The sequence below is a fragment of the Xiphophorus couchianus genome, chromosome 7 (genome assembly GCF_001444195.1).
Source record: "Xiphophorus couchianus chromosome 7, X_couchianus-1.0, whole genome shotgun sequence".
Classification (NCBI taxonomy): domain Eukaryota; kingdom Metazoa; phylum Chordata; class Actinopteri; order Cyprinodontiformes; family Poeciliidae; genus Xiphophorus; species Xiphophorus couchianus.
The window spans coordinates 4865175-4879872 of record NC_040234.1 but is presented as its reverse complement, the minus strand read 5'-3'; the positions used below and the strand labels follow the sequence as shown (position 1 = coordinate 4879872).

At 37.2% G+C, this 14698-nt stretch overlaps 1 protein-coding gene and 1 long non-coding RNA gene across 2 annotated transcripts; one reads left to right on the top strand and one right to left on the bottom strand.

Annotated features, from left to right (window-relative positions):
• Positions 1–267: 267 nt before the first annotated feature.
• LOC114148893 (uncharacterized) lies at positions 268–3613 on the bottom strand. Its single transcript, XR_003596376.1, has 5 exons — positions 3512–3613; positions 1453–1479; positions 1287–1357; positions 955–1120; positions 268–440 (listed from the first exon to the last, which is right to left on the bottom strand). It is a non-coding gene; the product is annotated as an uncharacterized LOC114148893 (long non-coding RNA).
• Positions 3614–8441: 4828 nt separating this feature from the next.
• Positions 8442–14180, top strand: LOC114148883 (interferon-induced protein 44-like). The gene is made up of 8 exons (XM_028024384.1): positions 8442–8466; positions 9524–9541; positions 9821–9854; positions 10362–10569; positions 11351–11497; positions 11625–11793; positions 13808–13908; positions 13986–14180. Exons 1-8 carry the CDS (start codon positions 8442–8444, stop codon positions 14163–14165), a joined length of 882 nt encoding a protein of 293 aa, XP_027880185.1. The 3' UTR covers positions 14166–14180.
• The last annotated feature ends 518 nt before the right edge of the window (positions 14181–14698 follow it).

Sequence of the window (14698 nt, the reverse complement as noted above, 5' to 3'; positions counted from 1 at the left end):
CTTTCTTTTTTTTTTTTTCTCCGAAGAGTTTTTGCGGCACTAGTGGCTCGTATTTTTTCAACAGTAGGCAGACAGGAAGGAGGGTGAGGAAGACATGCGGCAAAGGTCGTCGGGACCAGGAGTCAAACCCACGACGTCCGCGTCGAGGACTAAGGCCTCCAAACGTGGGGCGTGCTAACACCCTGCGCCACAACAGCACACCCATCTCCTGTTTTTCCTTTTTTCAGTTGTGCTCTTTTTCTTTTGTTTTAAAAATTCCACAATTTGATCCACTGCATTATGATTTTGTGAACATTTCAACAACCCCGGCACAGATTCATGAAACAGAACATGAACATCCAACTTAACATTCTCAATTGTTTCAGACCAATTTGTCCCAGCAGTTGAGTAGTCAGGATCTCTGGTGTGGTGCATCAAAACCAAAATGATATCTCGATCACCTGTTGAAACAAAAAAGAGAAGCTCAAAGTTTGGCCTCCATATCATTACAACGGACTCTTCTAATTCCATAAATGTATCCTTAATTTATCAATCTCAAAAATCTGAAAATTCAGTACCAAGAACACTCTTCTCACATACAAGTTATGAACACATTCAGAACTATATTCAGGTTTTTAATGAGCTGGTCTAAAATGTTGGACCAGCTCATTAAACCTGCACTTGATCAAACCGATTCTACAAGGTTCTGATTGATCAACTTGAAGTTTGGTGAGTTTTCCCACAAGGCATGGGGGACCTAGACTTATTGATGTTTCTCATCTCCTGACTTTTTTAATATGTTGAAGTAGATTATGAAATTTACTAAAACTCTGCAGCGTCTCAAGACCTACAGAAAAGCCCCAGAAAAGAAAAACATGCTGGACTGCAACTTAGTATAGATATATGACAACAAAGTTTGGTAAGATATTCTTGATTGTTTTCTATTTAAAAAAATTAAATACATAAACATAATACTTTTCATTTTGTCCATGGCTGCTTCCACATCTGAGCCAACACGAGACGTGATGGGACAAAAAACAATGAGGTGGTGTATCTCGGTGCGGATTTTTTCCTTAACCTTCCTGGTAACTTGTTCCTTCAAAGCTTCGTCTGCCCCAAAGGTTTCACCTGTACTGACACACTAAATACACAGTTAAAAAACCAAGGGAAAATTACCATAGAAAACAACGCCAACAATGAGATTTCCATTAAAATATTTGCTGGCCTGTCTACAAATCTGGTCCAAGACAAGACGTGATTGAACGAAACAGAACAATGTCATGTCTCTGCTTGTTTACATATGTTACCTCAAGCTGCTTCTTATTATGTTTTGATGATGTTGCACCATCTGTGTGGACTTGATTGGGCTTATCTGAGCCTTTTATGAGAAATAAAAGAGCATAAAAAATGAACAGTTATGTAGGATCATACAGTGTAAGTTTGGTATTAAAATGAGTTGAGATGATCACTCACTTTGCTTATTCCCCATCTTGTGGTTTCCTAGCACAAATAAATACACATTAACATGAGTGGATCCATCCATCTTTCTACTTTAGTGCAGTGGCTGGCAAAAGTATTTATGTCCAATGAATTTTCTAGATTTTGTATTTATCTTTGTTTATAAACATATGTAATTGTACTTTAATGTTGAAGACAAAGTGGTGTACAATTGTGAAGTAGAAAGAAAATTATACATGATTCAAAACATTTTTTTTTTTACAAAAAAAAAACTGAGAAGTGTGGTGTGCAAGAGCCTTTAGCCTCTCTGAGTCAATACTTTGTGGAACCTTATTTTGAATGCAGTTACAGCTGCTAGTCTTTAGGGTTCGTCTATTTCAGTCACAACAGGTGACTACATTTTTTGCCTGTTCTGCTTTGCAAAGCAGCTCAAACTCAGTCAGATTAGAAGCAGAGTGTTTGTGAGCAACAGTTCTCACATCTTGCCATAGCTTCTCGATTGGACTGGACTTTGACTGCAGCATTGTAACACATGAATGTGTTTAGTTTTAAACCATTCCATTGCATCCTTTATGCTTAGGGTGCTTGTCCTGCTGGAAGGTGAAACTTTGCCCCAACCCAGTCTCAAGTCACTGCCGTATATTTGGCTCCATCAATCTTCCCATCAACTCTGACCATCTTCCCAATCTTTGTTGAAGAGAACCACCCCACAGTATGATGCTGCCACCACCAAATGTTCCAGTGGGGATGGTGAGTCCAGAGTGTTGTGCAGTGTTAGTACTCCACCACACATAGCATGGCAGAGAATGCCAAAAAGTTCAATTTTGGTTTCGTCTGACCAAAACTCCTTCTACACGTTTGCTATTTCCCCAACATGGCTTCTGGCAAACTGCAAATGGGATGTTTTTATGATTTTGTTTTAACAGTGACTTTATTCTTGCCACTCTCTCATGAAGACCACATTTGTAAAGTGACTGACAGTTGCCCTGTGGACAGATCCCCCCACTTGAGCTGTGGATTTCTGCATCTGCTCCAAAGTTACCATGGGCCTCTTGACTGCATCTTTGATCAAAGCTCTGCTTATTTGGCCTGGAGGTTTAGGTGGACAGCCTTGTCTTGTAGGTTCACAATTGTGTCATACTCTTTCCATTTTCAGATGATGGATTGAACAATGAGATGTTAAAAACTTGGGAAATTGTTTTTATGTCATAAGCCTGCTTTAAACGTCTCCAAAACTTTCTCCTCGGCCTGTCTGCTGTTTCTTGGACTTCATGCTGTTTGTTCCCCAATGTCCTCTGAGCCTTTGAGGCGTCACAGAGCAGCTGGATTTGTACTGAGATTAGATTACACACAGTTGTACTTTATTTAGTCATTAGCAGTCAACAGGCACCTTCTGAAGGCAACGGGTCGCACTCAGAAAAAGGAGGCTGAATACTTCTTCACACTACACTTCTCAGTTTTTTATTTGTAAAAAATGCTTTGAATCATGTATAAAGTGTAATATATGTAAATATATTTTTTAAAAGTTGCATTTATGAAAAAAAAAACTGTCTGTGCTGAATTATTGCGATGTCACCTGCTTAACGAAGCAGTGTGAACTACAAAATCTAAATATTACTTTAATGAAAGTAATATTTAGATATTTATTCATGAGGATAAATATTGATTCATTTATTTGTTGAATGCATATCAAGTTTTAAAATTCCCACACGTGTAAATACACATTTCGGAACATTTTGATTTATTGGATTGTGGCACCTTTGGCTTTCCATACCTGCCGCGGTCCAAATTGTCGGCACAATATTAGAGACGACTTTAAGATGTGACATTTTTAGATTGGACCTCCAAATGCTATGCGCCGAACCTTCCTTGGCTTTATGAAGAGGCTCTACGGGAATAACTTCATTCTGTTCACCTCCAGCCCAGATCCCGTGAGCCGCGGAGAATGCTCAGGTTTTAAGACGAAATCAAAGCTTCCTCGATCAGCTACATTTCTCACATACATTTCTTTCATTTTTAATGACAAAAAACACCAGCACAGCCCAGAATGACAGGGGAAAATCTTGTCTCCTACCTTTGCTGTTTGTGTTGCAGCAGCTGAAAATGAGAGCGAAAGACGCTGCAGGATGATCAAGCAGCTGGAAGAGAACGCTTTCACTTTCACTTTAGGTCAAACCACGTGGTTTACAGGAAGCTTGCTTATCCGACATGAAGGGATTCCTCCCTGGCAACAGATTGTTTTGCAGCCCACTTTTCCGTTCATCAGTAAATAATTCACTAATACGTTTTACTGTCAATGACAAAAATAATAAAAGTCTCAGAGAGCCAACTCCACATTACATGTTACAATGAAAGAAGAAAAAAAAAGAAACAAACAAAACCTCTTGGTTGAATTATTGGGTGCCGGTTAATGAATTCTACAAGTTATCTTTCTCTGATTTTGATTAAGATAAGTTATATTATGTTGCAACCTCCTGAGTAATCTGTTGGTAAATAGTAATCTATTCTTAAGGTTGTAAACTGTAATTTATTGTACTTTTCTGCATAAACAAGTATTAATCACAGAGTAATGCTCTGAAACTCACTGAATACTTACTATTTATTCCCACGGTAAACGAAACAGCCACCAAAATCCTAAAATGGAAAAACGGTCCTTACACTGAATAAAAAACAAGCCCCTCCCCTGCCACAGGCACACACACACAAATTCATGTTTTCATGAGTTATGGGGACTTTACATTGATTTCCATACATTTTCTACAGCCTAACCCTTACAATACCCCTGTGCCTAAACCTAACCATCACATACATAACCCCTAATCAAAAAAACAGCCTTTACCCTCATGGGGACCAAGAAATGACCCCACAAAGAGCAATGGTCCCCACAACCCTACATTGTAGACAGAAATAGGTTCCCATAAGGACATAAAAACCTGGTGTACATACACACACATTCTTGTACTTGTTATTTATTGAGACTGAAAGCATGTAAAACCCCAGTCTGCTGATTTAGGCAATAACATGTAAATTCACAGAATATTTTTCATGCCCCATATACAAAAATCCCAAAGGCGGTGCAAGAAAACAGTAACTGCACAGATTCCACCAAAGTTAATAAATGAAGACAGGCTTATTATCTTGCTTTTTTATGTTTTACAGATTTACAATATCCTATGACTGCTGTACAATGTCATAATATGACTCAAACAACATTTAAAGTTAAGTTGGACCCACATCCCAACACACAGAGGATACCATCAACAACATATCACCCGGGGAAGTAAACATTAAACTCAAGGCGCTTAAGACTTTATATCTTTTGTTATGTTCTGGTTATTTTGAGTTTTCTAAACTAAATTATGTTTTTTCAATTTAATTTCAAGTAATGACAATTGATTTTAATTTTTGAATATTTGTCTTATTTTCTGACAATGATACACACCATCTCAGAATGTTTGTGTTCATACGAGCTATTTTCCAAAAACCCATCATAATTCATCACCGAGTAACTGTTTATTGGTGCTGCTGGTGGATTCATTCTTCTTTAGACAGACATCAGCCACACAGACATATTCTCTTAAGGTGCGTCAGGGTTAACTTTGTTCTGTATTGTTTCAAATATGTTTGTATTTGATCCACTGCCTCCATATTCTTGGAACAGGTGAGTAAACCCGGCACACTTTCATGGAAGAGAACATGAATATCCAAGTCAACATTTGGATTAATTTCTGACCGAGCAGAGTCAGAGTCGGGTGTGATGCATCAAGATTAGGATGATCCTTTTACTGACTGTAGGGAGAAAGAAAAAAATATGAGATTAAGCTTTATTTTTCAAAGTTCTCTCTTTGTTTTTTAAAAAGAAAAGACTCTATTTTTTCTTCCCTCCACAGCTGAATGGTTGCCTTGGAGATTAAAGGACTTCTCAAGCATGCATGAAAAAATCAAAGCATCACTCCAGATAAAGCTAAAAAAACCCAACATTTTTTAAAATGTAGAATTTCCTAAATCTAATGTGCTATGTCTGGATAAAAACAGTAGCATGATGTGTTGGTGTGCGGGTGTGTGTCTGTGTGTGATTGTCTTCCTACCTTTCTTTTACCAAGCAAGAGAAAACAGAGCATGATGTTAATAATAAAAATGACACCTGATGTCTTACCTGGCACTTTTCTTAGAGCCGCTTCCACATCTGATCCAACACTAGAGTTGATTGGACAGAAGACTATGCTGTATTGCCCATCTTTGGTTCTTCCCTCCAGTCTTATCTTGCTCTGCACCTGTTTCATCAGATCTTCATCAGCACCAAAGGTTTGCCCACTGACAACTGTCTCCACACTGATAGAGTCTGTTATCAAAATGCAAAACAGAAAAATAGAAAAAACATAAGAACCAAACACACTCATGGGAAGTCACACAATGAAATGATTTTCTCTCTCTTATATCTCTACTTTTTTTGAAAACTTGACTTTATTATTTTTATAGGCAGCATAGCAACAGCCACAGTCATTCGTGTCTTCTACTAAAACGTCATCGTCAAGCACGCTAAGCAGGAACGAACCATTTAACGCAGATCGTGGACTTCAGGAGGAACGCTGACCCACATCCACCCATCCACATTAAGGGTCAGTGGTGGAGCGTGTGGACACCTTTAAGTTCCTGGAAGTCCACATCTCCGAGGACCTGACTTGGACGACCAGCTGCTCCAAACTCATTAAGAAGGCGCATCAGCGCTTCTTCTTCATGAGGACCCTGAGGAACAACCACCTGTCCTCAGAGATCCTCACAAACTTCTACTGCTGCACCATTGAGAGCATCCTCACCAACTGTATTACAGCTTGGTACGGGAACTGCTCTGTCTCCGACTGGCAGGCGCTGCAGAGGGTGGTGAAAACTGCCCAGTATATCGCCGGGGCAACGCTCCCTGCCATCAAGGACATCTACAGGAAGCGGTGTTTGAAAAGGGCCGGGAAAATCACAAAGGACTCCACTCACCCAGCACACACACTCTTTTCCCTCCTGCCCTCTGGGAGGCGTTACAGAAGCCTACGGACCAGAACCACCGGGCACCGGAACAGCTTCTTTCCCACAGCTGTCACGCTTTTGAACACCTCCTGACATAAAACATAAACTATAAGGACTGTACTCCCCTATCCTCTCATACAACAATAACACATGGACTATCCTCACACACACACATCACGGACTGTTTTCTTCACACACACATACAACCTGTAAATTTTGTCTGCCATTATTTATCTATAATCCATTCCCTAACATTCTTGTATATTCTGTATAATTTGTATAATCTGTGCATATAGCTCCCATATTTATATTTATACACAATATCTATATCTCTTTGCTATAACCCCTTATAGTCCATACATACATAGTCTTGTACATCTGTAAATAAATATTTATATCTCGTAGAGCACTTCTGGATAGATGCAAACTACATCTCGTTGCTTGTACTTGTGACAGTGCAATGACAATAAAGTTGAATTCTATTCTATTCTATTCTATACGGGGGGAGTTCAGTGCAAATATGGATGTGTGCTTTTTGGTCTGGGAGGGGTAACATTTAATTTTTACTGCTAAAAATATTTTAAAACGCACAATAACAGCAATTAAAAGGGCCCCAATTTTTTTTCTATTTCTGTAAAAAAAAAAAATTTAATAAAAATTTGTGGGGCCCCTGTGGTCACAGTGGTGACAATTTGACCAAAACTTCAGCTGCTTCTACAATGCTTAGCTTTTAAAATGCTAAAAAAAATACAAAATAACATGTTATCAAAAAACACAGTATGGTACTTATTAAATGTGAACAAAACAAAAATGGTTTTAATGTCAGTCCTAGACTCTTGTGCTTCTACTTCAGCCAAACCTGATTTAACTATCAGCAACAAGGCAGTTCAACGGGCTTTACATGATAAAAACATCATAAAAAGTTAGTGATAGTGTCTAATTGTGAAACCAGGGTGTTTACTGCATAACAACTGCAGTAAACCCAGTTTGTAAATCACTGAGCACTGAGTTTTTTAGTGATTCATGAACTAACAGAAGTATTTTATGGTCTATTGTCTGAGGGAGCCAGTAGAAGGACTTTAGATCTGGTGTGATTTGCTTTATCTTCCTAGTTTTAGTGAGAACACCAGCAGCAGCATTCTGGATCAGCTGCAGCTGGAGGATTTTCAGACCTGTGAAAACACTGTTGCAGTGATCAACGTGACTAAAGATAAATGCATGGATGAGTTTCTCTAGATCTCGCTGAGACATAAGTCCTTAATCCTGGAAATCTTCTTCAGGTGACAGAAGGCCGACTTTGTAACTGCCTTTATGTGGCTCTGGAGGTTCAGGTCAGAGTTCATCACTACTCCCAGGTTCCAGGCCTGATCTCTAGTTTCCTCTGTAATAACTGCAGCTTTGTCTCAAAGACGGAGCTAGCGCTACCTAGAAGTTTTGCACAGCTGAATGGTTGCCATGGAGATTAAAGGATTTCACAAATATGCATGAAAGAATCAAAGCAACACTCCAGAGCAAAGTACCAAAATGTATTCTTGTTAACCATTAATTGGCTCTTCTTATCAATCAGATGAGTTACTCAAAGTAAAAGTGAAACCAAAAACATCCTATAAAAACCTTGAACTCTTACTTTTATTCCACTTCGACAGATCTCCTTCTCTACAGATCTTCACCTGTTCAGGTAGGTTCAACAGGAAAAATCGCTGCAGTTCAGCTGCACTGACTGATGAATTTGTCTGTTTGGGAACTTTTAGACAATATATTTAATTAATTTTCTATTTTAATTATTTGAACTGGTCAATGTTTCTAATAATGTGCTGGGGTTTGTCTTAGTAAAGGCTACAAATAAACTTTTTCATGTTCTTATGAGTAAAAAGTAATTATAACATTTACAGCTTTAAAAAAGCTCTAAACAAATTGATATTAAACAAAAAGGGAAAAAAAGGTGGAGTGAATAAACCTAACTCTTCATTGTCTCCCTCCCAGTCATGGGGAATCGGCATCCAGCACCTCGTAAGTATCACAGGATTGTTTCAGTGAGTCACATACTGCATAATATATACTCTAACTTACTGTCAGTTTTAAATCACTCAAGTGAAATGAAGTTACAACTAAACAATGAGTAATCAACTCATTTCCACTTTATTTAGATATATTTTGAGCACATATTTTGTTCTATTAATCAAGACTATTTTGGTAACTTTGTTTATATCAATATTATTATCCATCCACAATTTCAGTTTATTTAGCTTATTATTTATGCTATGTATAGGATTACAATAGTTATCATTAGAATAAAATCTAACAGGGTCATCTGCAAACAAAAAAGTACATTTAAAAATGTAAATGATGTGGGGTCTAGTACAGCCCCTTGTGGGACCCTGAAAGAAATTCCCAGACACTTTGATTGAAACTCATCCATGAGAACACGACAGAGATTTTAATAAATGTTGACCCTTGTAATGTCTAAATATGCTAAACGTTATCTATGTAATTGTTTTGTGAAAACGTAATTAATACTTAAGATCAATGGGATGATATTCACAATACATGCCACAGAACAGGTGTGACAATCAAGGGGTGGAAATTTTCAACATGTACAAAAATAAAATCTGTCTAATTATTTACAGTAAAATATTAAATGTGCAAGAAAATCATGGGGGAGCTTTTTCTTATTGTGAACTTTTTCTTATGAAAGTTCACAAGCATTCTTGTAACAGCAGGCAAAATGGTGTAGCAAGCAATAAATGAAGCCTAACAGTATAACAATCGAAGCATGATTTGAATTGGAACTGGAAAATATTTTTACATGATTTATTATGACTGTTTTATCATTTAGCACCACCGCCTCCCCCTCAGCCACCCCCTCAACCTCCTCCTCAGCCGGCACCCCGTAAGTAATTTTCTTTTCACTCTCACACAAAAATGCACTCACCTTCTCACTGAAGAGTTGAATCTGTTTTATATATTGCCAACTATTCTACAAACTAAAAGTAAAAATCTATCACTGTTTTTAAATTAAAATTTTTGGCCTAATTAAACTTACCGTAATTTGTTTTGCTGTGTTTAGCTCCTCCACCATCTCCACGTAAGTCAAACTTATTTATTATGGCTTTTACAGAGAAAATGTGTTTGTGGTTCTATAATAACAACAACAACAACAATAATAATAATAATAATAATAATAATAATAATAATAATAATTATTATTAATATTAATATTAATAATAATAATAATAATTATTATTGTTTAACTTTGATTGCTTGTACAGTACCTATTTGTTTAATCAAATGCATTATCAGTAGCAAGTATTCTTACTATTGCAAGATGTTATTTTTAAACGGTGTTTTCAATTCTCCGTCACAGTTTTAAGAACTCCATGGAGAGAAACATCTTGGGGGTGAGTACATTTGTTTCTATCCATCAGCATGTTGCCAGTGTGTTTGTTGTTCTTTCACCATCTCTTCTTTCTTGTCTTACCAGTGGAGATCACTTTCCTTTATGCAGACGCCTACATTCCCCTTATCAATTTCTCAGACAGACTGGACTTTATCCAAAACCATCACTTGATAGTTCATTTACTTCATCCTATTGTGAACTCATCATCAATAACTATAATGATTCCAGCCATTAATACCTTAAAAAAACACTTTCAATTCAATTCAGAAAGACTTTATTTATTCCATAGGGAAATTAAATTATGAAAATGTATATAAATCAATATGGATGTGGCTTTTTTAAATGTGGTGAAATGCAAAGTCCTTACCACTTTGACTTGTAAATGCAAATCCAAAACTTGCATTTACAAAATAATCCAAAAATGGTAAATTATGCCACAAAGCTAAAGAGGAGCTGGAAGTTTATTCTGGCTGATATTATTAAAATTATAACTTTTATTTCTGTTCAGAGGTGAAAATAAACAGGAACTTCTGCAGTACGTGAAGAATTTTCAACCTCAAAATGAAGAAATTCAAGCCATCAGAGTTTTGCTCCACGGCCCAGTCGGTGCAGGAAAGTCCAGCTTCATCAACTCTGTCAACAACGTCCTGCAAGGGAAGATGACCAATGAAGCTCTGGCCAGCTCCACAACCTCTGATCAAAGTTTTACAAAAAAGGTCAGTATAACTTCTTGTTTGATGATAAAGGCTTATTCTTATTTTTGGGATTTATGATTTCTTATACATCTCTGGTTGGTGGATCAATTAATCTCCACATGGTTGTGTGGAATGTTAATTCATACTGTTTTAAAATAAAGTGTAGAAATTGCTGTCATTCCTCATTCACCCTCTATCCACAGCTAACTTGATACATTTATTGGTTAAAGCTTATGATTATTGGCCAACAGTCATAACAACAAAAATATTTTGTAATTAGAAAAATAAAACAATGCTAACCTCACATAAGAGACAACAAGCAGTATCATCTGACCTGTCATCATGTCTGGTGGGGATAATAAGGGTCACGCAGACTATTTGTTTTGAGAGCTCTCGCTTTATGGCACCAGTTTTCTGATCTCCACTCTTGTCAGCTGGGCGGCCCTGTTACACTTGTTCATGTTACAGGTTCACTTTGCGGCTGTGTGGTGAGATCTGCCTAAATGTAGAGAAAACATTTGATGTGATTCAGTTTGAGACATTGTGGCGCCGCAAAACAACAGCGTGCTGCATGACTGGGAGGCCAGTCAGTCCGCTAATGTTAGAAACTATCCCACCAAGATTTATTATGTAGCAACATGTTCAGAATTTTATTTCGCAAAACAAATTTAAGATTAGAATTGAACTAATATATGTATTTTGAAGCACATTTACTGCTGTTCTCATAGTTTTAACTGTATTTGTAGCAGCTACATATCAGTTGTTTACATAAAAACAGCTTTAATTTTTATTTTTCTTTCAGTATCAAACCTATAAAATCAAGAAAGAAAGCAAGGACAACTTTTATCCCTTTGTGTTCAATGACATCATGGGTCTGGAGGAAAAAACTGGAGTCAGAACAGACGACATCAAACTGGCCTTGGAGGGTCATGTGAAGGACGGATATAAGGTATAAATACATATTTTTTACTGTTAAAAATTCCTCCTTCTAAAGCTATTGTAATAATCTTGCTTGACATGGAAAATATATGTTCGTAGCAATTGTATTGAATATACATCATATTTTCTTTCCACAGTTCAATCCTATATCTTCACTTTCCGATGATGAGCCTGGCTACAACTCTTCCCCGTCCATCAGTGACAGAGTTCATGTTTTGGTCTGCATTTATGACGCTAATGCACCACAAATGAAGTCGTCTGTTTTACAAAAAATGAAGGAAGTCAGAGAAGCAGCCAGTGAGCTGGGTAAGAAACATAAATATACCATAAACTTGCGTTCAGTAAAGTAACATAACTGTAAATGTAACTAAGCCAAAAATACTCAAATTTTACTTCAACAGTCATTGAGGTTACATAATAAACAGGTGGTAGTCAAAAAGTAGAAATCATGAAAAAGTTTATTTAAATCAGTAATTCCATTCAAAAGGAGAAAATTGTATATTATATTCATTTGTTACACACAGGCTTGTAAATTTCAAATGTTTATTTTTTTTAGTGTTAATGACAACTAATGAAAACTCCAAATTCAGTATCTCAGAAAATTTGAATATTGTGAAAAGGCTGAATATTGAAGATCCCTGGTGCCACATTCTGATCAGCTAATTAACTCCAAACACCTTCAAATGCTTTTAAATTGTCTCTAAGTCCAGTTCTGTAGGTCACACAATCAATAGAGAGACCGCTGACCTGACAGCTGTCCAAAAGATGACCTTTGACACCTTGCACAAGAGGGCAATACACAAAAGGTCATTGCTAAAGAAGCTGGCTGTGCACAGAGCTCTGTGTTCAATCACATTCATAGAGGTGAAGGGAAGGAAAAGATGTGGAGAGAAGATTGTGAAAAAAAACCCATTTACAGATTCACACAGAGTGAACTGCAGCTGGAGTCAGTGCTTTAAGAACCACCACACAGATAAATACAAGACATGAGATTCAGCTCACATTCCTGGTGTCAAGTCACTTTGAACAAGAGACGACATCAGAAGAGTCTTGTCTTGTCTGAAGACGATAAAAATTCTGGACTGGTGCTGAGTGGTCCAAAGGTTATGTTCTCTGATGAAAGTAAATTTTGGATTTCCTTTGGAAATGAAGATTCCAGAGTCTGGAGGAAGAGAGGAGAGACACAGAATCCACATTGCTTGAGGTCCAGTCAAAGTTTCCACAGTCAGTGATGACTTGGGTCTCCATGTCATCTGCTGGTGATGGTCCACTGTGTTTTCTGAGGTCCAAGGACAGCGCAGCCATCTACCAGGAAGTTTTAGGGCACTTCCTGCTGCTGACCAACTTTACTGAGATGCAGATTTAATTTTAAAACATCACTTAGCATCTCTGCCATGGACTGGCGACATGTCCAGGTTGTACTCCTCCTCTCACCAGTTGGTAACTGGAGATAGGCACCCGACCCCAATGGCATCATGAGGATGTAAGAAAATGGATGGATGGACTTGGGACCTGCACACAGTGTCAAACCATCGATACCTGGTTTGAGGACCATGGTGTCTCTGTTCTTAATTGGCCAGCAAACTCACCTGACCTTAACTACATAGAAAATCTCTGGCGTATTGTGAAGAGGAAGATGTGATACACCAGACCCAACAATTCAGAAGAGCTGATGGTCACTGGGCTCTCATAACACCTGAACAGCAGCACAGACTGATTGACTCCATGTCACACTGCATTGCTGCAGTAATCTTAGCAAAACGTTCCTCAACCAAGAACTCTGTGCTGTACATGCTCATACTTTTGATGTTCATACGTTTTGTGGGCTAACATTTCTAAAAATCCTTTTATTGTATTGGTCTTAGATAATATTCTAATTTTCTGAGATGCTGAATTTGGGGTTTTCATTAATTTTGAGTTATAATCATCAACATTTAAAGAAACAAACACATAAAATATATTTGTAAAGTCTCTATGTTATGAATGGATATAATGTCATTTTAGTCAACTTTTTATGATATTCACATTTTTTGACTAGCATTAGGAAATGCAGCTACTCTCAAACATTTCATGGTGTTTAGAAAAGCCATAGAATCCATCATGGCAAAGCACCAGGAGAGCAAAGGGAGAGGCCTTCAACTCTAAAACATTATTGACATTTTACAGTTTAGTCTTTTTTTACATTATGTCATACTGTAGTTAGAACTTAAAAATTTGCTCCTACAGCTCATTTGAGAAGAATTAATTTTATGTACTTGTTAAAGTATATTTACTGCTAATACCGTATCAAGATACAAGAAAACAATCTCTGTATCCACAGGAATCCCTCAGCTGGCGATTCTCACCCACATTGACTCAGCCTGTGGGGAAACACAGAAAAATCTGAGAAACGTCTACAAGAGCAAACATTTAAAGAAAAAGGTGAGCTCTAGTAAGATTTACTCAAACAGAATAAAAAAAGAAACTGATCCAAAATAAATGTTCATTTTTAAATATAGATGGGCGACTTCAGCTCCAGCCTGGGGATCCCAATGAACTGCATCCTCCCAATGAAGAACTACAGTCATGAAACTCAACTGAATCTAGACGTCGACACTCTGATCCTGAGTGCTCTGAAACTGATGATTGACTTTGGAGACGACTACGCCGACAAACTGTGTCATTCGAAAACTTTGTGAGGATATGATTGAAAATCGCAGAAAATCACTATATGAATCTACTATAGTTCATATCAGTGAAAAATTATGAGGTGAAATAGTAGGGTTAATGTTAAATAAAATAAATCAGTAGCGGCTTTGATTATAGTAAGTTTGTTTTATCTTTAAGTTGTTTCATTTAAAACAGGTGTAAACGCCATAGAAGTTGCAGCAGACAACAAAATAACTGAAAAAATAAAGGTGATATGTTAGTCAACAAATCGGATTTAAATGTCATTAAGATTAATTTTTTTTGTTGTGCTATTAAATTTTTAGATGGTATTGTGGTTGATTAGTTTGTCTGGTGAGCTCAATTAAAGGAAATCTACTTAAGAAGGATGTTCCATATTATTAAGCAGGCCACAGGTTTCAAGCAATATGGAAATGAGAAAGGATCTCTGCTGACGAAAATCAGATAGTGTAGTGGCATATGACAAAATATGAAAACATTAGATATTTAATGAAAATTGAAGCGTTATCGTACTTTTAAGAGATTTGTGGATGATTCAGAACAA